The 23,292-nt window shown below is 45.3% G+C and overlaps 1 protein-coding gene across 8 annotated transcripts in view; it reads right to left on the bottom strand.

Moving 5' to 3' along the window:
* The window catches only part of Ank1 (ankyrin 1), a 216,224-nt gene that overhangs the window by 9,826 nt on the left and 183,106 nt on the right, over positions 1–23,292 (bottom strand). For 5 of the 8 annotated variants that reach the window (XM_047550105.1, XM_047550106.1, XM_047550107.1 and 2 more), the window contains exons 37-40: positions 22,792–22,923; positions 21,657–21,803; positions 8,098–8,656; positions 4,407–4,713 (exon numbers count right to left, since the gene is read on the bottom strand). In XM_047550105.1, the coding sequence (XP_047406061.1) occupies positions 4,407–4,713; positions 8,098–8,656; positions 21,657–21,803; positions 22,792–22,923 (1,145 nt within the window). Of the gene's footprint in view, positions 1–570; positions 1,033–4,406; positions 4,714–8,097; positions 8,657–21,656; positions 21,804–22,791; positions 22,924–23,292 lie in introns of those variants that run through there. The other 3 variants (XM_047550110.1, XM_047550111.1, XM_047550112.1) reach the window with 3 other exon arrangements.

The following is a 23,292-nucleotide window of genomic DNA, read 5'->3' as shown; positions in this document are numbered from 1 at the left end:
CCAGCTCAGCAAATAGCCACAGCCAAACCAAGGGCTCCCAGAGTGTGGGCAGCACCCCCGTGGGGCCACAAGGCCTGAAAACAGGAAGGGCCCAGAGCTTGCAAGAGGTCGGTATGCTTGATCCTTACAACAGCCCAGGAAGTCAGCCAAATAGGGACGATTACACAAGTTGGATGGAGGAAGCTCTGAGGGAAGAAGTGAGTAAGGCACTGTTTTATACTTTTACTATACTCCACAGTCTAGAAGCCCTGCCACAGATGGCTACCCTCAAAGAGACTTGCCCACAATTCCACAGCTGGTTGGGTACAGGAACAGGATGAGAGAGAGAAGGCCCAAATCCCAGAGCTTTCTGGGCTGTCACCCTGTGCTGGGTGCTGGGGAGGAGCTGCACATGACTCTGGCTCCCAGCATAGAATCCGATCCCCTGAGTCCTTCCTGATCCTTCTCTTCCAACACGTTTCCTGGCTCTTTCCCCCAGCTCCACCCCATGCACAGCACAACGCTGTCCCCTCAGGCCTGGCCTCTGGTATTCCCCACAAGTTCCCATCCTGCCGCCTGCCTGGCCATTACCTTCAGGAGGACCCGCCGCCGGACCACCCTGGTAGAGATGGTCTCCTCGTCGTCACTCAGGCCCTCGCTCTCCCCCAGCTCCTTGTCCAGCTCCTGGTGGATGTGCTTCAGCACAAAGCACAGGGAGCCCTTGACAATGTGCATCACATTCTGACAGCTGACCAGGAAAAAGCCCAGGAGCACTAGGGTGACCAGGAGTTGGGTGATGAAAGTCCACATCCTCACCTCCTCTCACCAGCCTGGATCTCCAGGACCAGGAAAACCAGGGGCCCGACTGCTGCAGGGATCCAGTCTCTCATTCTCCTCTTGGACTCCGGAGTCCCCCAGCGACCCCTTCCATCCCTGCCTCTTTTGTTTTCGCTCTGTCTCTCACTCTTTCTATCTCTCCAAGCAGGAGACAGAATGGGCCTTCTCCCGAATGGCCGTCTCAGCAATAACAGCCCCTCCTGTAAGCAGCCCTGGGCTCTGCCCTAACTCCACAGTGACGTCAGGCTTCTATAATTTTAGCTTCTCAAACCAGCTGCTGGAGCTGTCTAATTGGGCTAGAAGGAATCTGGCAGGTGCTGTGTCCTGGACACAGAAAGCACATGTCAAAGTCACTGAGGGCCTGGAAGGGGGGTCACCCACTAGCCTTTTCTGCCTGCCTGAGCCTATGGAAACCAGAGGGAGTTCTGCCCTAGGAAAGTTTTTCATTCAAGGACTCTACAAAATAAGAAGTTTCAAGAATGTGGTTACTCATGTGTCTCCTTGGGCTGATACTGCAGTAATGAGAATGATGTTTGCCTGTGCTGGAGGCTGAGGCCAGCTAGCATCCTGGAGAGTGAAGGTTTTATTTTAAAAAACAGCCTCAAGGGGGAGTGATTTATTCAGGCCCAGCCAAATGAGCAGGGCTCATGTCCAGTACAGGTGGTAGGGCCACCTGGAAGCTGATCTGTAATTCCCACAAACCCTCAGTCCCCTCCTTTACTGGGCACAGCAACCCTAAACTCCAGCATGGAACTGGTGTGTCTATTTAAGGTCTGTCCTTAAAGGCTCTTCCCGTGCTAGGCCACTGACGCCCACTGAGCAGGAACCATGCGTATTACACTTGCGTGCACAGAGCTGATTCACAAATGAAGCCACAGCAGCTGGGGCTGGAAGGAATTTCACTTTCTGGGTCAACTTGTTCCCTTTTTAAGTAGCAGCTCATTCGCAGAAAGAATGAAGACCTGGGACACCCTGCACTCACTTACTGTGGGGTCTTGGGAAAGCGGGACATCTTCTCAGTGCCTAAGTTTCCTTATCCATAGGCTGGGAATTAAAGTGCTTTTCCTACCCCTTCTTAAAACTGCTGTGAGGACCACATAGTTTATAAATACTGCCACTCTGGAAAACAGTGGCAAATACGTACTATAGTGTACTGCTCTGTAGGCATCGTTCTGTGTTTCACACATTAACTGAGTTAAACCTTACCAACAGGAATGTGCCTGTAGGTACATTCCATAATTTTCCCATTCTATATAAAAGAAGCAGGCAAAGAGAGTTCAAGTAGCTTGCTTAAGTGAAAAAGTAAGTAAATGAAAAAGTCAGATTTCAAACTCCTATCACCCCCAACATGACCTCATTTCAATAAGATAATGTTGGGAAAAACAAAAGCCCTTAGTATATGCAAAGGAGCTGGTCATGGGACAACATGTAGTTTTAACATGGCCAAGAAAAGTCCAGCGACTGGGGGGATGTGGTAGAGGACTTCTCTGCCTTGTGTGAGGCTCTGAGTTTCATTCCTAACACCACACACCAAAAGAGTCCAACTTTAGATATTTCCACTCAGATCCCAGAAGAATCAGCCAGGTTACATTCATTGCAGGTCCCCCTCCCAAGCCCCGTATGACGTGGCAACTCTATCTCTCTGTCACTGTTTCCAGAAAGTTATGGAAATGCTAATAAATGGGGGGAGCTTTACAAATCATTGCCTTCAGTGGGCCTCATTATCCTCCCTTGGGGGTCTTATCAGCAGACTACTGACATCCTTAGTCCATCTGTCCATTCATTCTGAGACAAAGGAGGTGATGGGGGTCTTCATTTTCAGGCTGGGCATGGTGGCCCTGAATACTCATTCCAGTCATAAGAATGTGGAACTAGGAACCAAGTGATTGGGACTCTCCTGTCCCTGATGTTGGTTCACTGTGTGACCCTGGAGAAAGCCCTTGGCCTCTAGGGGCTTCAGTTTCATCCCCTGTAATTCGGGGACCTGGTGGACAAACTAGAAGCATTCTCTATGGGGCTGTCCTGCTTTCTGCCTTTGTCCCCAGTTTTCCTCTCACTAAGGGCTGACTGCAGAGGGGCAAAGGAAAAGCACATCCCTGGCATCTTTGTCTTTTCCTAGGGATCCAGAACAGACCCAATCAGGATCACCTGTGCTCTGGGACAGCACTCCTTCCTGGGAGGAGCAGGGGTAGATGCCAAGGAACAGCCTGGTGGAAAGGAATGCACTGGGGTGGTTTGAGGTTAAAAATGAACACAGCTGTCTGTCCTGCCCAAGTGCACATACTTGGCAGAGAAGCTTTCTAAATAAAACCCTATTTAATTCCGAGCAGTTCTTTACAGCCAGCCACTCACAACCATTGTAGAGTCAACCTCATCTCTGTCAGAGCTAAGGTTCAGGGAGGAAAGAGGGAAGAGGATAGAAACAAGGAAGGACAGGCTAAGATAACAGTTCCCGGATGAGGAAGTGGTGCTGGGTGAAAAAAGAAAGTGACAAAGATGTACAGCCCATAGCAGCTACATACATATTAAAAATGCATAGGTACAGAATGGCAGTGCGAGTTTTATAAAAACATATAAATCGAAAAGACATATATTAGTAAGATGTCTTGGATTTGCTTCAAAATAAAATGTGGGGGGAGGGGATTGTGGTTCAGGTAAAACAAGATTGGCCATGATTGAGTAACTATGGAAGGTGGGAATGGGGAGGGAGGATTGAAGAAAAGAAAGGGGGAAAAGGCAGGGAAAATTTTTAAAAAGGATGGGAAGCACAAGAAAGGGAGGGAAGGAAGGAGGGAAGTCTGAGGGTGGGAGATGCCCAGGACAGCCAGAGAGCAGAGAAGAGAACCATCTCTATCTGATCACCTCCCAACCAGAAGCCACCCAAAGAATCACAGGATTCCAGAGCTGGATCAACTCTGTGGTATTCCAATCAAGTCTTCATTTACCAAGAGGACATGGAGGTGCTGAGAAGAGTCACAGCTTGCTCACAGTCACACAGCCTGGTCAGCCTAATGCCCAGTTCTCTCAGTGCTAAGCCCTTTCTAAAACACGATGGACAACAGAAGCAGAGCAGAGTACCAGAGGACCAGGGGGAGGGAGGAAGAGAAAGAAAGAGGAGGTATTGAGGAAAGAATCTGACTAAATTCTGTTATATGCATGTGCAAGTACATAACAACCAATCCCACTATTATGTATCATTTTGAAAACCGATTAAAAAAACTTATCACGATGGACAAAGAATACCAAACAAAACCCATGGCTTTGAGGTCACTAAAAACCTAATTCAAGGCCTCCTGGGCAAATGAGGCATTGGGTGAGCTGCCCAACCATTCTGATCATCAGTGGCCAAATGGGAGTGCGCACCTGGCTGCCCCATTGTTGGGATGGGTGATAACAACTACTCTGTGAGCCCTCCTTCCTCTAGTAGAGGTCAAGGAGGCAGAAAGGTAGACCATGACCTCATATCCTTACTCCTAGAGAAAGCGAGGTCTCCACTGCACTTTTTAAAGAAAGGACACATGGCTTGCTTCAGGTCTTCTTTTCTGATGCTGGAAAAGAGCAAGGGGAGGAGGTGCCCTGGGGGCCCTCACCTGCATAACCCGGGAGAAGAAGCTGCTTGAGGCTGCCTCCGCCTCTGACCACTCCCTGTGGCCCTGTTGGCTCTGTTCCCTGTCTGCCTGGGAGCTCCCTGCCTCTGGCTGTTCCATCCGCCTGTGCTCCCTTGCAGACACCAGCACCTGCTCATACTCCTGAGACCCGCTGGGCTCCAGCCCTCGGACAGTGGTGATGGTTCTCTGGAATGAGTGTGGGCCTTGTGTGACCTCCTCTTGCCAGGAGCCTTGTGCAGCATCTTGCAGGTACGAGACTATGGAGCCTTCTCTTTCCCAGTCCTGTGGTCTGGGGTCCAGGCCAGATGATAGATGTCCAAGGAGAAAGAAAGAACAACGGTCATCTTTCGGTCTTTGCTTTCTCAGGTGAACCCCATCCCCACCCAAGGCTCATACAGGACACAGCCTGTACTGTCTTCCACCTCTAAAGCTCAGGAGAGCATGAGCAAGTCACTGAGCTGACTGACTGCCCTGGGGAGGAGGCACATGTGGCCTATCCCTGCCGTCAGGTGGAGAAGGCCAAGGATATCAGAACACTGGTCCCTCCTTTTAAGTGAAGTGCTCTCCTCTCTGGGCTCCTGGAGCACCTCACTGGGTAAGGGTTCAGTTCCTGGGGTCTCCACACCCATCATCTTGCATCTCCAGACTGCCCCCCACCCCACCTTCTAAGTCACTTGATAATCGTTATCTGATGGAGTCATCACTCTCTCCCCTTCAAACAGATTTTTCTATGACTTCCAGAATTTCACATTTGCCTGGTCTAACTCTCCCTCCAGTGCTACTCCTTCTCACTGGCCTTTGCTGGGTCCCCCTAACTTCCTGGACTTCTGAGCACTGGAGATCCTGGGGTTCTGCCAGGGGCTAGCCACATCCACTCTCTAAGCGAGCTTGTCCCACTCGTGGTGCTAAGCCCCGTCCAGAGGCTCGTCATGCCCAGCTTGGAGCCCTTTCTTGAACTTCACATGTGTATTTGCACATGCCTCCTCCACATCTCTACTCTGGTTCTCCAACAGGCATCTCAAACGACAGCGTGATTGGGGCTGGGGAGATAGCTCAGTCAGTAGAGTGCTTGCCTTGCAAGCACAAGGCCCTGGGTTCGATCCCCAGCACCGCAAAAAAAAAAAAAAAAGAAAAAGGACAGCGTTATGGGATCCACACTGAGAGTCTTCCTCACCACAGTGGTGAGGTTATGAGGGATGAAGGCACCTTCATCCTGGAAGTTGCCAGATGGAGGAAACATTCCCTCCTTGTCTCCTCTTTCTCCCATATCATATTAATCAGCAAATATTTTGGGTTCAACTCTCAAAATACAACCTGGACCCAACCACTTCTCACCACACCCCCTGCCTCTCGTCCACGTCACCATCAACTCCTAATTCTCCTTACTCTCACCCTGGCCACATCAAGCTCTTTTCAAGGCATTGCCAGGGCACATCACTCCTGCTCAAAACCCTCCAGTGGCTCCCCATCCTACCCAGGAAATGCCATCTTTCTTAGGGCCTCATGGCCTGATATATTTGGCCTTGTCCCCCTGTTCATTTTCTCCAGGCACCATGACCTCACTGTCCCCTGCATCTACCAGGCATGCTCCACTTCACGGCACGGGCACTAACTAGTTGGGCCTTCTGGGCATTTTCCCTTAAATACTTACACCCTTATTTCCTTTAAGTCTTAATTAAATGTCACTCTCAAAGGCTTCCTTGGCCACCCTAACTATAATTTCAACCATCTGCCTCTCCATACATATACCTATCTCCTATTTCCCTTTTCTGCCTATTTTTCCCTTTAGTACTTTCATTATCCATCATTTTTATTTTAATTACGGTCATCCCTTAATATCCAGATATCAAATCCATGATGTTAAACCTTACATAAAATGGCATAGTATTTGAATAGAACTTACACATATCCTTTTGCAAATTTTAAATCATCTCAGGATTACCTATACTACCTGATAGAATGTAAACGCTATGAAAATAGTTGTTATGCTATATTGTTTAGGGAATAATCATAAGAAAAAAGTCTGTACATGTTCAGTACAGACGCATTTTTTCCCCTGATATATTCAATCTATGGTGAATTGAAACTATGGACTTGGAACACATGAATATGAAGGCCAATGGTAATTCTAATTTATTTACTTTTATCTTATTTCTTGTCATTTTCTCCATTAGAACATAAGCTTCTTGAAGAGACTTTTGTCTGATTTGTTCAAAGACATCTCCTCAGGACTTAGGCATTTTTACAGGTGCTGGCACATAGTAGGTGCTCAATGAATATTGCTAGTTGGAGTGAATGAAATTCACCTGTCAAAGTGGATGGCTGACCAAGGTCACAGAACCTGGAAGTGATAGAATCCAGGTCTTCTTTCTGACTTTCCATTCAGTAGTCCTTCTGTTATAGTAAGAAGTGGCCAGCACACAGGAACGCTGAATAAACATGTGGGGAAAGAATGGCCATCCGGAGGGCATTGGAAGATGACCTCTCCCACGGGAGTGCCAGCCTTTTACTCTGAACACTCAGGCTCAGTCTATCCCATTCTCCCCTCTCATGGAAAGATTAGTTTAGGAGACAAAATGAATTTGCTGTCTCATCTTTTAAATGACTTTCTTTTACCTGCCACTTGGGATGTGGTAGAGCCTACCTGAGTCTCTGAGGGGCCAAAGAACAGGTGATAGGTAGGAAAAGGAAGTGAGCATAGTTTCCCCATAGTCTGGCTAGTCCTGAGTTCACTGGGTGGCCACAGCCTTCTGGAAGCCCATGAACCATCTCCTTGCTTTAGGAAAAACTTATGAAGCAAAGCAACATGGAGAAAAGGTCTTCATCCTTCTCTTCCTGGGCCAGCCCAGGGAGGCCAAAGCCATACCCAGATCACACCTGCCTCATCTCTCTCTGCCACTGCAAGGAACTCTCTCACCTCTGAGCCCTTTTTCTGCACTCAGCAAAGTGGTGGGTTCCACTGCTAAGACAGTGGGAGTTCAAAAGGTGTACCAGCCCCTGAGCCTGAGGACTCCCAGTGTCTGCAGAGGGCACAGGCTCTCTTGCCTGAACTACTGATGCTGCTTGCCTGCCACTGGCACAGTGCCGTGCCTTCTCAGCACAGGATGCTTGGCAAGGAGAACCACCATTGCATAATCATTGAAAGCTCTGTCCTGTCTAGATAAACCCATCAGCCTCTTTCTTTCAGAGAGGATAAGTAGAAAGGCCACCATTATCAGTTTTATCACATGCAGGCTGTGTGACTGCACACAAATAACTTCCCTGGGCCCTGGTGCTTCTAGGTGTCTAAATATGGCCTTTAAAAGTAAACACGCAGTGATGAGAGGCATCTAGAGCACTGAACTCCAGCAGTGTCATACAGTCATGGGTTTTCCCAAGTCTTAGGATCCATCTCCCACTCTCCCTTGTCCTGACACCTTTCAGGGTCTCTCCTTCTGGCCACACCCAGGGAGTGTCTTGGCAAGGAAGTGGCCTTTACCTATCACAGCTCAATTTTCATGGACAGTGGCTTCGGAAGCAAGCTGGTGCCCTACTAAATGCTCCAGGACATTTGAACATACAGTCCAGGGTGGTAACAGCACTTAAGCATTCCCTCTGTGCTCGCCGCCATGCACAACCTTACCCAGAAGCCCAGGAAGATGAAAGGGACCTCCACCACCGCAGCGGCCCTTACCTGTCCTGGCTCCTCTCCAGCACCTGACTCACATTGGGCGAGTCTATGATTCGGGCTTGCACCCTCTGCTGGCCTGAAACAAGAGACACTTCATTCTCTGAATCCTGCCCTGCACCTGTTGAGTCCTCCTGCCTCTTATAACCTGGCAGCTTTTCTTCTGACCTCTGACCTTCCTCCTGGTCAAGAATATCGATAAGGCCATTTGTGGCATCTGAATCCACTGTGTCGTCCTCCACAAGGTCCAGAGAGCCCAGCTCGGGGCCCCGCGGTTCCTCTGAGAGCGCCCCCTCCAACTTCCACTCGTGGCCTGTGGCATCAGAGTCCTCGGCCTTGCTGCACTCCAGAGAGGAGTCCTCAGCAGTGACCAGGGAGGGCGTGAGGCCCGCGGACCACACCTGCATGTCAGACATCTCCAACATGGTGTCATGCTCCGTGGCCGCCAAGGGGATGGCGTCTATGACGGCCACCTCGTTCCAGTACTGGTCTGCACGCAGCGGAGAGGGGAGCGCGTAGTGCAGGGAGGCGGGGGACAGCAGCTCGTCCTGCAGCGAGGAGTAACCTGGATGGGCAGACAGAGGGCGACATGCTCCAGAAGCGATTTTGGTCACACTCGCTTACGTGCAAATCCACGCACACGCACACACAGGCACAGCCACAGAGATGCATGCGCATTCGGGGAAGGGGGCTTTCCAAGCTCCAAGTCCAATGCTCAGGCCTTGTGGCTGATGCTTGAGACGCACTGGCAAGAGAAACAAGGCTCTGAGCTGGGTGGGGGGCAGCCAGGGATTGAGGGCGGAAGGCGGGGCAGGCTCCTTTGCTGGATGGCAAAGAAAAGATTTTGGAATTCTTTCTTATCCAATTCAGAGCACTAGATAAAGACGGCTTTATCCAAAGGACTTGTGCTCCCATCTGTTTCTGATCAGATGAAAACGCCACTTCTCCTTGGTTGGGCAGGAGTAAATGTTGCTCTTTCTTTGCTTAAAACTTCACAATAGCACAGTCCTTAGGGTCCTGTTAGAAATGTACCTTAAAGGGAGGGTACAGCCCACCCAGGACCAGGGCCAGAAACCAGGCTGCCTTGGAGGGGTCTAACAGGGTACACTGAACATCCACAGACCTCAGTGCGGTGGTCAAATGGGAAACAGGCTTCTGGTTTGGCATGAAGTGACTTTTCCTCAAGATGCATATTGGTTCCAGAAACTCTGAATGATCTACAGTGGCACAGGTGAGGGTTCTAAGGGTTCAAAAATGGGGGCAAGGTCAGAGGGCACTATGAGGCACCAGATGCATCTGCCCCAAAGTTCCTCAATGTGCAGGTCCTGAGCTGCCCATTCCAGTTCTGGGTCAGCAGTGACATGGTGGGACTGGAACTAGCTAGCCCAGGCTCCCAAATGCACAGCTCTTTAGTTCCTATTGCTACTTCACATGTCTATTCCTCACTGCCTGGCCTGGACATGAGTCTTTGACAGCGTTCTAGCTGGCTTTGTAATGGCTCCTGATGTTCAGAAGTGATTACAAAACAGAGCAAACTCCTACGTGTGTGGGGATAAGTATGTGGGGTGGATGTCAGTACTCTTTTAGGGGGTTCACAGCAAAACTCTAGTCAGTAAAGGACCTCAGACTCAATCTGTGAGTGGGAGAAGAGACTAGAAGACAAGATTCTCTATTTGGCTCAGCTTGTCCAGGAAGACATGGAGCATGCGTGTGCCTAGAACCACCAAATATGCAGCAGATCTGAAGGAGGTTCCTGTAGTGGGGAGGGGTAAACCTTGCAGCATATCTAGGGACCTTCCTTGTTGTTCAAAGTGACACTCTAGTCTAGCTTCAAACTCTTCAACCTGCCAACCACTCCTCCCAAGCCCACAACCAACAATCCCCCAGGTTAGACCTCTATTCTATCTATTCTAACCCCGCAGGCTCCTCTTGTTTGCTGCCTTTCTGCTCTAGGCCGCAGTGCCTGCTCTCCCCTTACCTCTACTCTGACAGTACTATCTTCATTGATCCTCATTCACCCACTTGCTCAACCAAAACATTCCCTGATGTCCAATTACCTGCTAGGCACTAAGCTAGAGGTTTGGGGATTACAAACACAAACACACACACACATGATTAAGACAGGTTTCCTTTGTCATGATGTTTTCCCAACAGCTATAGTTCATCTTGGTTCCTCAATCTTTGAACCGATCCTGTGGCCCCTCACCGAGTTGGCCAATGGAACTGAGGACAGGGATGATGTCTACCCTTCCCTCCCACTTGCCCAGAACAAGGTTGAGAAGCCACTGACTCTGTGACAATTGCAGAGCTCTCTGGATTTGTGAGGGGACCCCAGGCCAGAACAGAAAGACCTCACTGTCATTAAGTGAACCACCACTGCTAATGTTTACCTGTGTGTCCCGTGTGACATGAGCCACGTGCTTGACATGCCTTCACTCTCTTAAATTGCCAGAAGGGTTTTCTTCTGACTTTTTTCTACAAGTCTAGGTGGCTTCAAGTCCCAAAACTAAGGGGAAAGGGGAAAGACCATGAGGGGTGGCTGGGGATCAGTTGCACAGTGGCAGAGATGAAGGGAAACCCCTTTGCTCTGGCCAAATGGGGAGGAACAAAAAGTCAGCAGGAGAGGAGAAACAGGTAGGTCAAATCTTACCATGCTATTAACTCCAAGTCACTGTGAAATTGTGACCTGAGGAATTGGGAAACCAGGAGCAAGAGCCTTCTGACTCTCCGCAGACATCTTTCCAGATACAAATGAGCAGAAAATTCTAGAGTTGTATGATTGCTATTTTTCTTCTTTTCTGCTAGCATTATTATTCTAATCCTATCCTCTATTGTGCATCTATTTAGTACAAACATATCTAACATTATTTTCAATTATCACAACAACTCTACAAGGGAAGTAATATTTCTGTTTTATAGATGAAGAAACTAGAGGTTTTGCAACTTGCTTATGTTTACACAGCTAGTAAGTGTAATCCTTCTAGTAGATTTTGCCATTAATCTCTTTTCAACAGAGTTTTATTGAGGTTATATTTGAATAAGTGCATACCTTTGAAGTGGGTATGTTCTAATGCATGATTACGTCTATGAAGCCAACACCACAGTGAACAGAGAGGCTCCACCATTCCAGAAATCTTCCTTATGGGTCTCTGTAATCTCACCTTCCCCTGCTCCACCCATCCATTCCCTGACAATCACCAATCTGTTTTCCATCACTATTTGTTAGTTTGCATTTCCTGGGATTTTATATAAATGGAATCAAACAGTCCATACTCTTTTTTTTTGGGGGGGGGGTCTGACTTCGTTCATTCCGTCTAGTCATTTGGGTTTCGTCCACACTGTTGTATCAATAATTCATCCATATTTGTTTATACCAGAGCTTGCATATCCTGCTAATGGACCCTTAGGTTGCTTCCAGTTTAGCATTATTACAGATAAAGCTAGGAGTCTGTATGAATATATGCTTTCTTTTCTTTTGGATAAATACCTCAGAGTAGAATGGCTGGATAATAAGGTAGGTATATATTTAAGCTTTTAAAGAAAGGACCAAGGTGGTTCCCAAAGTAGTTGTGCCATTTTATATTCCCAACAACAGTATAAGAGAATTCTGGTTTCTCCATATCCTCATTAACACTTGGTAAGGTCAGTCTTTTGTATTTTAATGGTTCTCAGAGGTGTATAATGGCATTTCCTTGTAGTTTCTTTTCTTTTTCTTTCTTCTTTCCTCTATTTCTCCTCCCTCCTTTCTCCTCCTTTATTCCTGCCATCCCCCCCTCCTTCCTTCCGTCCTTCCTCTCTCCTCTCTGCCCCCTCTTCTTTCTTTATTTTTGTGGTGCTGGGAAATTTCTTGGTGGTGCTGGAGGTTTTGCAGTGCCAGCGCAACCAGGAAAGCATTCTACCACTGAGCTACATCTCTGGTCCTCTTCCTGCTTTTAATTTGTTTCCCTAATGACTAATTATATCTAGCATTTTCTCATGTGCTTCTTTGCCATCTGTTTACATTCTGGGTGAAGTGTTCAAATCTCTTGTCATTCTAAAACTTGGGTTGTTCTCTTATTGTGATTTTTGGGGGAGGGTGGGTACTGGAGATTGAACCCAGGGATACTTTACCACTGAACTGCATCTCCAGTCCTTTTTATTTTTGAGGCAGGGTCTTGCTAAATTGCTGAGGGTATCGCTAAGTTGCTCAGGCTGGCCTCCTGTTTCAGCCTCCTGAGGAGCTGGGATTACAGGTGTACCCCACCAAGCCCAGCTTATTACTGAGTTTTGAGAATTCTTTATGTATTCTGGATACATCTTATTTAATTACTTGCCAATATTTTTTCCTAGTCTTTTCATTTTCTTAACAGTGTGTTTCAAAGAGCACAATATTTTAATCTTGATGAAGTTCAATTTACCATTTTTTTCTTCTATGAATTACACTTCTGGTGTCTTTAAGAATTTTTTTTGCCCTACCCAAGATTTCTAGGCTTTTTCTTATGTTTTCTTTAGGAAGTTTTATAATTTTAGGTTTTACATTTAAATCTATGATCCACTTTGAGTTAATTTTGTATACAGTGCAAAGTATGAATTCAAATTCATCTTAGTTTAGATTGTTACATAAATGTTCATAAAGGTTATGGGCCTGTAGTTTCTGTTTCTTATAATGTTTTTTTTTTTTTCAATATCAGGGAAATGTTGACTTAGCTTTTTCACTGCTGTGACTAACTGATCTGACCACCACAATTATAGAGGAGGAAAGGTCTATTTGAGGGCTCACGGTTTCAGAGGTCTTGGTCCATAGAAGGCCCGCTCCATTCCTCAGGGCTCCAGTGAGGAAGAACATCATGGTGGAAGAGCATGGCAGAGGGAAGCAGCTCACATCATCAGGAAGCAGAGAGAGAGAGAGACTCCACTCTCCAGATACAAAATATATACCCCAAAGCCACACCTCAATTCCAATGTCCTCCAACCACACCTACCACTTCAGTTACCACTCAGTTAATCCCTGTCAGGGGATTAAATTACTGATTGAATTAAGTCTTTTACAACCCAATAATTTCTCCTCTGAACTTTCTTGTATTGTCTTACACATGAGCTTTTGGGGGATACCTCACATCCAAACAATAACACTGACTTCACAGAATTTCAAAATACTATCTCCTTACCAATTTTCTAAATTATTTCTCCCTAAAATGTTTGGTAGAATTTACCAGAGAAGTCACCTGGGCTTGGAGTTTTCTTCATGGAAATGTTTTAATCTATAAATTTAATTTCTTCCATTTATATAAGGCTCCTGAGATGACTCATTTCTTCCCACATTAAGTTTCAATAATTTGTGTCTTTGAAGGAATCTGTCAATTTCATCTGGGTTTTCAAATTTCTTGACATAAAACAGTCATAAGCCCTTTATTAACCCTTTTGCTATCTTTGGAATCTACAGTAATGTCACCTCTCTTATTCTTGGCATTGGAAATTTTTGTCTTCTCTTTTTTCTGATCAGTCTGGCTGGAGGTTTATCAATTCATTGATCTTTTAAAAGCACCAGGTTTTGGTCTCATTGATTTTCTCTGGGGTTTTCCTTTGGATTTCACTGATTTCCACATCTTGATTATCCCCTGCCTTCTCCTTACTTTGGATTTAATTTGCTCTTCTTTTTTCATTTCTTAAAGTGGAAGGTGAGGTCATTGATTGGAGAACTTTTCTTTCCTAATGTGGACATTAAGCTGTATACATTTCCCTCTAAGCACTATTTTTGTGGCATCCCATACATTTTGATATCTTGTGCTTTTATTTTCATTCAATTCAAAATACTGTCTAATTTTCCTTTTGCTTTATTCTTTGATTTATGGATATTTAGATGTACATTATTTAGCTTCTATAATTAAAAACATAAAAAAGAGAGCCTTCAGAGTAGGAGAAAATCTTTGTCAGCCACTCTTCTGACAACAGATTAATATCCAGAATACATAAAGAACTCAAAAAACTTAATTCCAAGTTGGGCATGGTGGTGTACACCTGTAATCCCAGCAGCTCGGGAGGCTGAGGCAGGACAATCACAAGTTCAAGGCCAGCCTCAGCAATTATGTTAGACCCTAAGCAACTCAGTGAGATCCTGTCTCTAAACAGAAAACAAAAAAGGGCTGAGGATGTGGCTCAGTGGTTAAGTGCCCCTGGGTTCAATCCCCAGTACCAAAAAACAAACAACAAAAAACCCCCAAAAAACACTTAATACCAACAAAACAATAAATAACCCAATCAATAAATGGGCAAATGAACTAACCGGACATTTCTCAAAAGCAGAAATGCAAATGGCCAACAAATATACAAAAATAATTCATTATCCTTAGCAATCAGGAACATGTAAATCAAACTACTCTGAGATGTCATCTCACCCCAGTTGGAATGGCAGTCATCAAGAATACAAATAATAATAAATGCTGGTGAGGACATGGGGAGAAAGGAACACTTACACATTATTGTTGGGACTGCAAATTAGTACAGTCACTGTGGAAATCAGTATGTAGATTCCTCAAAAGACTAAGAATGGAACTAACACATGACCCAGCTATTACATTCCTTGATATCCATTCAAAAGAACTGAAGTTAGCATATTATAGTGATACCTCCATTCAAATGTTTATAGCAGTTCAATTCACAGTAGCCAAGTTACTGAACCAGCCTAGATAGTTTTCAAAAGATGAATGGATAAAGAAAATGTGGTTTATATACACAATGAAGTTCTACTCGGCCATTAAGAAGAATTAAATTTTGTCATTTGTTAGTAAATGGGTTGGAACTGTAGAACATCATGCTAATTGAAATGAGTCAGATTTGGAAAGTCAAGGATCAAATGTGTTTTCTTATATGTGGAACATAGAGAGAAATAAGGAATTTAAAAGAGGGGATCTCACAAAAATAGAAGGGAGAATAGTAGAATAGAGGAAAGGGACCATGGGGAGGGAGGAGAAGAGAAAAAAGGGAAGTATTGGGGAATGAAATGGAGTAAATTGTTATGTGTGTACATGAACATGTCACAATCAAACTCACTATTATGTATAATACACTAATAAAAATTTTAATGAACCATATTATTTAGTTTTTAAATGTTTGTGATTTCTAAATAGAACTGTTGTTGACTTCTAATGTAACTACATGGTGATCAAAAACACTGTGTTTGGAATTCTTTTAGATGCATTGAGATATATTTTATCTATTTTGGTGTACTATTAGCTATAACTCTTTGTTTTGTTACTTAAATCTATCACAGTCTACCGGGAGTAATATTAAACCAGTTGTCATACAGTATAAAAACTTTACCATAGTACCCTTCCATTTTTCTGTCCTGACTTTTGTGTTATTGTTGTCAACATTTTGCTTTTACATATGTTATAAACCCAGTATTGTGTTTTTATTATTTTTTGTTCAGTGAGTTATTTTTAGAGATTTAAATAATGGAAAAGTAAGTCTTATGTATTTATTCTTGTAGTTAACATTTTTTGAACCTGTTCATTTCTTCAAGTAGATCCATGTTTCTGTCTGATATCATTTTCCTTTGGCCTGAAGACTTTTTTAAAAAAATACTGTTTATAGCATAAGTCTCCTTGTGATTATTTCATTTTTTTTAATGTCTAGAAAAGTCTTTACCTTCATTTTGAAAGTTATTTTTGCTGGGAATAAAAGTCAAGGCTATTTCCTTCTCCTTTTGTGTGTGTGTGTGTGTGTGTGTGTGTGTGTGTGCAGGTGCGTGTGTGTGTGTGGGTGTATTGATGGGGATCAAAACCAGGGTTTTGCACATGCTAGGCAAATACTCTGCTACTAAACTACTACTTGTAGACCTGCTTTTTTTCTTCTTTAAATATGTGATCTACTTTAACTCCATCATCTTTTTGTTCGTATTGTTTCCAGTAAAACATCTGCTGTCATCCTTATTTTTGCTTCTTGTACAAAAACATCTTTCATTCTGTTTTTTTTTAATTATTTTTTTTGGACCTTTATTCTATTTATTTATATGTAGGTGCTGAGAATCAAACCCAGTGCCTCACACATGGCAGGCAAGCATTCTAACACTGAGCCACAACTCCAGCCCCATTCTCTGACTTTTCAAGGCTTTCTCTTTATCATTGGCTTTGACTAGTTTGCTTATATGTGTCTCAGTATAGTTAACTGCATGTTTCTTGTGCATGGGACTCATTATACTGCTTGAATCTATGTATTTATCATTTTCATCAAATTTGGAAAAAGTTTCAGCCATAAATACTCTTCCTGTTCTCTTCACTTTTGGGAACTCTAATATCTTGAGTCTCTTAAAATTGGCCCATAGCTCACTGATTCATTTTTTAAAATTCCTTTTCTTTATGTATTTCATTTTGGAGAGTTCCTTTTGCAACATTGTGAAGTTCACTGATCTTTTCTTCTGAAATGTCTAGTGCCTACTCCTATCCAGTGTCTCTTTCATACCATATATATTCTAGTTTTATCTCAAGAAAGACAGTTTGGGTCTTTTAAAAATATCTTCCGTGTCTCTCCTTGACTTTTTGAACATGAGAAATCCCATTATAATAAATAATTACCACTCTTGTCTGATTATTTTAATATCTGTTCTGGGTCAGTTTCAGTTGATTTCTTTTTCTCCTCATATGGATTATTTTCCTGCCTCTTCATATTTCTGATAATTTTTAATTGGATGCCAGACATTGTGAATTTTACCTTTTTGGGTTTTTTATAGTCATATAAATATTCTTGAGCTTTGTTCTGTTATTCAGTTATTTGGAAGCAGTTTGATCCCTTCATGTTTTCTTTGAGATTTATTAGATGGATCTGGGGATGGAGCTTAGAGGTAGAGCACTTCCCCAGTACCAAAACATTTATTAAGTGGATTTTTCAACATAGGATTAATTATTCCCCATTTCTGAGGCCAAGTCTTCCTCTGCTCTCTACTAACGTCTGTGAATGATCAGTTTGCTGAGAACAGCTGGTTAATACTCAAATGAAACTTTTGGGAAACTTTCTGAAAATCTGCAGAGTTTTCAACCTGTATAGCTGGTGGGCCTCTGTCTTGGCAGTTCTTGTTGCTGTAGTCTCCCTGATCTCAGGGGCTTCTCAAATCATGGAGTCTCCCAAGTTTCACAGGAAACCCTTTCAAGGCAACTAGAAGACTCGCCTTTTACTTCCCATGCCTCATGAGTCTCTGTCTTTTGCTGCCTGATATCCAGTGGCTTGAAAATGGTGGTTTCATATATTTTGTCCATTTTTTTTTTGTTGTTTTAAGCAGGAGTGTATATCCAGTTCCTGTTATTCCCTCTTGGTTAGAAGTGTAAACAGCCCCTCAGATACCGCCAGATGACTATTCTGTCACTCCTAGGAATGTCAGAAAAACTTGAGGAGAACTAGAATATAGCTTTGCTGGCCACAGAACACCTGAAGCTCTTCTTGGGTAATTTTTGTGAATTTCCCACCTTGACACTCACTTAAATGAAATTTCACCCAATGAAAATGTGTGGGTGAAGAGAGCACATGCAGCCTCTGCTAGGAATCCCTGCCAGCATCCCAGAGCTTTTCTCCCCCATGACCAGTCTTTAGGGTGCATGCCTGGCTTTCCCTCTCTGTTTCCACAGGATCCCACCCACCTACGCAGACTTAGATTTGAGGCTCTTGGTAGTTACAGTCTTGGTGCTCATGGGCATGACTATCAGGTGGGAGTGATGCTCACTATGGCCCCATGCATCCTGTGAGAAACACCTCACAAGGTCTGGTGGACCTGACCACAGTCTCAGTGTCCTAAGCTGAGTTTTACAAACGTCTGTCTCGCTAGGACTCTCTTGCAGCCCTAACCACTTGGGTCACCAGTCCATCTCTCAGTCTAGAGGCTTCTCATTTAGGCTGGATGTTGGTGATACCAGGTAAAAGGCCACCATACATATTACTTGGGACAGAGTATGGTCAGGTAATTCCTCTTCTCAGATCATCACCCTGGTCTCTCTAACCTAGATGTAATAATTCTTATTAGTTTAATGTCAGTAGCAAATAAAAGAAGTGGACAGGCAACCTGGCCTCAAACAGGAGCCACACTTCACTAGTTGTGCTCATTAAGAGCTAATATACATAAAACATATTTTATTTCCAAGTAGACATTACTATGTGTCCAATTCATCCAGTCAAATAGAGTTGACATGGGTATGAATTGCCCCATTTTTTTCCCCTTTAATATAAGAAATCTGTTTGATTTTCAGGAGCATGTTATTAATTTTTTTAATAGGTAATTTTTTCTATATCTATTCCCTGGGCCTGGGGCTTGGGGTAGCCCCCTCCTCTATAGAAGAACTAACTGCCCTTTTTTTTTTTTTTTCTTTTCTTTTTCAGGGCCGAGGACCGAACTCAGGGCCTTGTGCATGCAAGGCAAGTGCTCTGCCACTGAGCTAAATCCCCGACTCTCTAACTGCCCTTTTGACTCATCTCCTTTGCTCCAGCTGATGCACATGTATATGGCAAGAAGGGTCACTAGGCCAGGTGGATCTCCCTCAGAGCATTTCTTACTTCCCTGAATCACCTGATGTTCTCAGACTCACAGGAGTACATGCAATCAATTGCTGCCCTGAGTCCCTATGGCTTCAGAAGAAGGCTCAGACAAGCAGAGAAATAAGGTGCCAAGGTGATGATGGTGACCATTAGTACTGCTTCTGTAAAGAATCTTAGGGATCTAACCCAACTGGCTGGTTTTAGTGGCTCCCTCCTGCACCCTCTTTTCCAGACCAGAGGACACCCAGATGGGGAATAGTCTTCCTGGGACAGGAACGAGGGTAGGAAAAACACATAGAAGTCAATTCTTGTGCCTAGAAAGGTGGAATGGACCATGCCAGGCATCTGATATGAGCTTGGGCTGAGGCAAGGGCACATGCAGGGCACAGAGCCCAGGCCTGTCAGGACACCTGCTAGAGCAGTGTGTTCAGAGGGGCTGTGAGGCACACAGGGAAGCCTGGAAGTACAGAAGCTTTTGATTTGTGACCATCTAAAATCAACAAAGCAAGAAAAAAAAAACCTTTAAAAACATTGTTAGATCATGTCACTCTTTGCTCCAAACCCACTGGACAGAATCCAATGTTCTGATGGTAGGCTGGCCTCCTGTTGCCCCTCAGGCCTCCCTGCTTGTCCTCTCTTTTTCTCCTGTTCCCTCTGTCACTAGCCCCACTGACACCTCAATTCTGTGAACATACCAGGCATGATGCCCTTCTGGAATGCTCTTTTCCTGATATTTTAACATGGCTCACTGTCTCATCTTCTTCATGTGTTTGTTCAAATGCAACCACCCTCACCACACTATTTAGTCCCCCAACCTCTTATTCTGGTCTGTTTTCCCCATATCATTTCTGGTGACCTGATAGCACAGTACATAATTCCCTCACATTATGACATCATTTGGTTCTCCTGACAGAAGATTGTGGATTTCATGAAGGCAGAGTTTTGTTTTCTTGTCTATTCAAGAATTGATTTATCTCCCTTGCCTGGAACAGGGCCTGGCATGTAGTCAATGCTTGAAAAATATGGGCCAAATGGGCTGAATAACTGCAACAGAGCCCCTTCCACCAGACACAGGATGCATAGAGCTCCAGTTCACACAGGGATTTAGGGCTGCTTGGGCATTAAGGTCCCTAGGCCTGACTGGAGCCATGGGTTCTATGACCAATTGAGACTTTCCTTATTCAGACTCACGGAATTCTAATATCCCATTAGTCCTCTAGGTACCTAATGAGGGCACAGAAAACCAAATTCTTGCAGATTTGACTTGACTTAAATAGCACAGGGGATATTAAGAAGCTCACATCACTCAGGGACCAGTGCCTTGTCACTTGGATTTTCTGAAATTGGCAGGATTTCTCAATTACTCTCTCTTTATCCCTTTGTGGAAGGGAGCTGACCTACTTGGGAGGCCCTGTAATATTCCGGCTGAGTCTACCTGGTGGGGACTACCTGCAATCCTGTAGGTGAGGACCATTGTCTTGGAGCCCTTTATGGTGCATCTGAAGAGTGAGTGGAGCACACAGTTGGCAGCCACTATGATGCATCACAGACAACACGCCATGCACACACGCACACACAGTATGTTCAGAGAGACAGCCATGAGACACGTGGGGGGCACTTGGAGTCCTTTGTGACATGCATCTGTGGAGGTTGACGGCTCTCATACACCTGGCCCAGGTGGAGACAGTGGAGACAGGAAGTGCAAGAGAATGAGTGAACCAGAGGTCAGGATGAGGTCAGAGGCAGAAGAGAAAGGCGACAGGACATGATCAACAGAAGATGAGCCCTACACCGGGTGGCACTAGATGGCATGTTTCACCAACACAGAACATGGGAGAGAGAATGGGGAAGGGCTTGGCATGCACAGGCTCTGCCTGGCAGAAGGAGGCCCTGTGTCTTGCTCAGCCCAGACTCCCCGGACATCATTGCCCTGGCTTCAACAGCACTGTGACTGTAGGCAAGGGGCCCACACTGCTAGCATGTGCATGGCCGGGGACTAGGGACCACCCAAAAAACTAGGATCTTAGGGAGCATTAACATGGCTATACAGCTATCCAAGGTGATATACTAGGCACTGGAAGAAGATATTTCACAGAGCTGAAATTTTTTTCAAGTTCTGTAAAGAATCTTAGGGATCTCACCCAACTGGCTGGTTTTAGTGGCAAGGAGATGGCTTGGCCACACAGGGAGTTGGCAGGAAGGAAGGGACAGAACCCAGGCCTCTTGAACCACCATGCAGGGCTGAGGTCAAAGTGGGGTCTCTACTAATTGCCTGCTGGCTAGAGAGAGGGCAGATGAAGGGAAGGCCTGGGAGCTCCCAGCCTCTGTGCCTTCAAGCTGGTGGCCCCTTCCACTGCTGCTTCAAGGAGAAGCAGCTGTGGGGTCCTGGGGACAAAGGCTGGGCCTCCGGGGCTGCCTCTCCTTGGGCCAGATCTCACCGGGGCTCCTTGCCATGCTGAACCACACCAAAAAGAGTGAGGGGAGACAGATGAAATGAGAAAAATGGGGAAGAGTCAAGGAGCGAGAGAGGACTCAAACACAAAGAAACCACTTAGCCTCCAGAAGTGGCCACAGTGGGTTTTCTTAAACACCACCCAACTAATTTACACTGGACCTCGAACCAGAACCCTTGCTTCCCAACCACAGAATGTTGTAAAATAAGGACACCAATGTCCCAGAGAGAGCCCATGCCTTGTGGGGAGTGGTACAGAAAGTTCATGGACTATGGGGCCAGGGTCTAACCAGGTGCTTCCCAGCCTCAAGCTCTTTCCTACAACATCTGGACTTGCTGGGACCCCAGTGCTGATGGTGAGGCCTGGGAGACATTCTGCATGTGTTTACAGAGGCAGGTGGCATGATGGGGGTGAGCCACCTGCACAGGTGTGTGCCACCTGTCTCTCTCGCTTGCCTCTGTTCTCCCTGGGAGGAGGAGTTCACTTGAACAAACAAAACCTCTCTGGAAGTGGGGGAAAAATGGTTTTGAAGGATGAAGTGTCTTGGGAAGGGGCCTTGAGAGTTGGTGCCTGGAAGGTCCAGGTCAGCCCTGCCACATTCCAGAGGAAACTCACCATTCATCTGGGAGGGTGACAAGGAGTAGTCCCGGTCTGCGTGCCGGCGTTCTGGCTTCAGATTGCGGCTCTGTCTGCCTGAGCCCTCTAACATATTCACTATCTCACTGCGGTCAATGTTCCGCAAAGCTGTGTACAGATTCTCCACTGTCAGAAGAAAGAAGAGAAGAGGTGCCTGAGAGTGAATCCAAATGCTTCTAGAGCAGCCAGGGAATGGACTGCAGGCCTGAAAACTGGCCAGGAGGGTGATGGGAGAAGGGAGGTGATCACTTTTTTCAGAAGTTAGAGGGACCTTTCTTCTGTCAGAATCAACACAAAATGTTTCTTTGTTTTTTTTTTTTTTTTTTTTTTAAATGCTACAATAGCTCTTTTCCAAAACAGTGCCATTATCTCCTTTTTTTGCAGAGCTGGTGACAACCTCATGAACACTAGGCAAGTGTTCTGTCTCTGAACTACAACTCCAACCCTTCAGTGACTAGTTTAGAAGCAAAGCATACAAAGACTGGTGTTTTGTTTTTTGTTTTTGTTTTGTAATTGAAGAGAAGTACAGTAAGAAAATAAGGATAAGAATGATTAGATTCTGTCCTTTTGAAATTCTGGCTCTTTGCCAATTGATTTGAGGTGCAAATGGAAACAATTCAATTTCCTCTTAGTGTCGCTGAGGACAGGGATTTGGTTAAGGAGACTCTGAAAAGAGAGTGAGACAAATCTCTCTCCAAGTTGGACAAAGATGTGCCTGGGGAAGGAACTGCTTTGGACTGAGGTTGGGCCCACGCACACTCTGCCCTGAGCCAACCCTCGTTTGGAAGAGAAGTCCAACAGGAAGACTAAAGATGAGCCTACATATATTCTGTTATCAGGAGTCCTGGGGCAATTTTTCTCTTTTATCAGGATAGGAGAAAGACTGAGGTCAAGATTCACTGACAATATGTTCCGGCAGGATTGCCTAGAAGACCTTTTGGCTGTGAGTGGGGTGTGTGTGTGTATGTGTGTGTGTGTGTGTGTGAGAGAGAGAGAGAGAGAGAGATCACAAAGACCAACATCAGGGGTGGAATTGGAAGAAAGAGCAACTTGGGCGAGGAGTAGGTCCCTGCGAGGCTGTGGAATGAGGCCTCCTCAGCTCCATGATACTGACTCTTTGCATTTTCGCCTTCACGGACGATCCAGAGGTTCAACAAGGCTGTGCTCTGCTCCAACAAGGAGTTGGGGTTTTCTACACGGATTCTGTTGATGTCCTCCACACTGAACTGCAGCTCCCGAGCCAACTCTGCAAGCAAAGGACCAAGAGCACATGTGAGCACAGGGATCTGCCATTTCTCCTTACCAGGGACCTGGTGATGTGCAGGAACCTACAGTTTTGTATGCCTAGAAAATGGGACAGGGAGGGTTGCTCCTGAAACAGGTGTTGAAAGAATGAGTGAGCAAGTAAATGAACAAGGTCCATCTTTCATGACTTCAGATATGAGATGATGAGAATGAGTCAGCAAGGTCAGCAGCTTCTCCGAGCACACAGGATGAACCAAGAGGGAGTCCTAAACCAAGAGGGAGCTGAGGTTGCTGGCCTCACTGCAGCAGTGCATGGCCACTCTGGGAGGCTACTCACTTTCCTCCTGGGTCCAATGGTGGGAGAAAGGTA

This window comes from Sciurus carolinensis, chromosome 4 (genome assembly GCF_902686445.1).
Source record: "Sciurus carolinensis chromosome 4, mSciCar1.2, whole genome shotgun sequence".
Lineage (NCBI taxonomy): Eukaryota > Metazoa > Chordata > Mammalia > Rodentia > Sciuridae > Sciurus > Sciurus carolinensis.
Note: the sequence above shows the minus strand (reverse complement) of the source record. Positions and strands in the feature narration are given on the sequence as shown.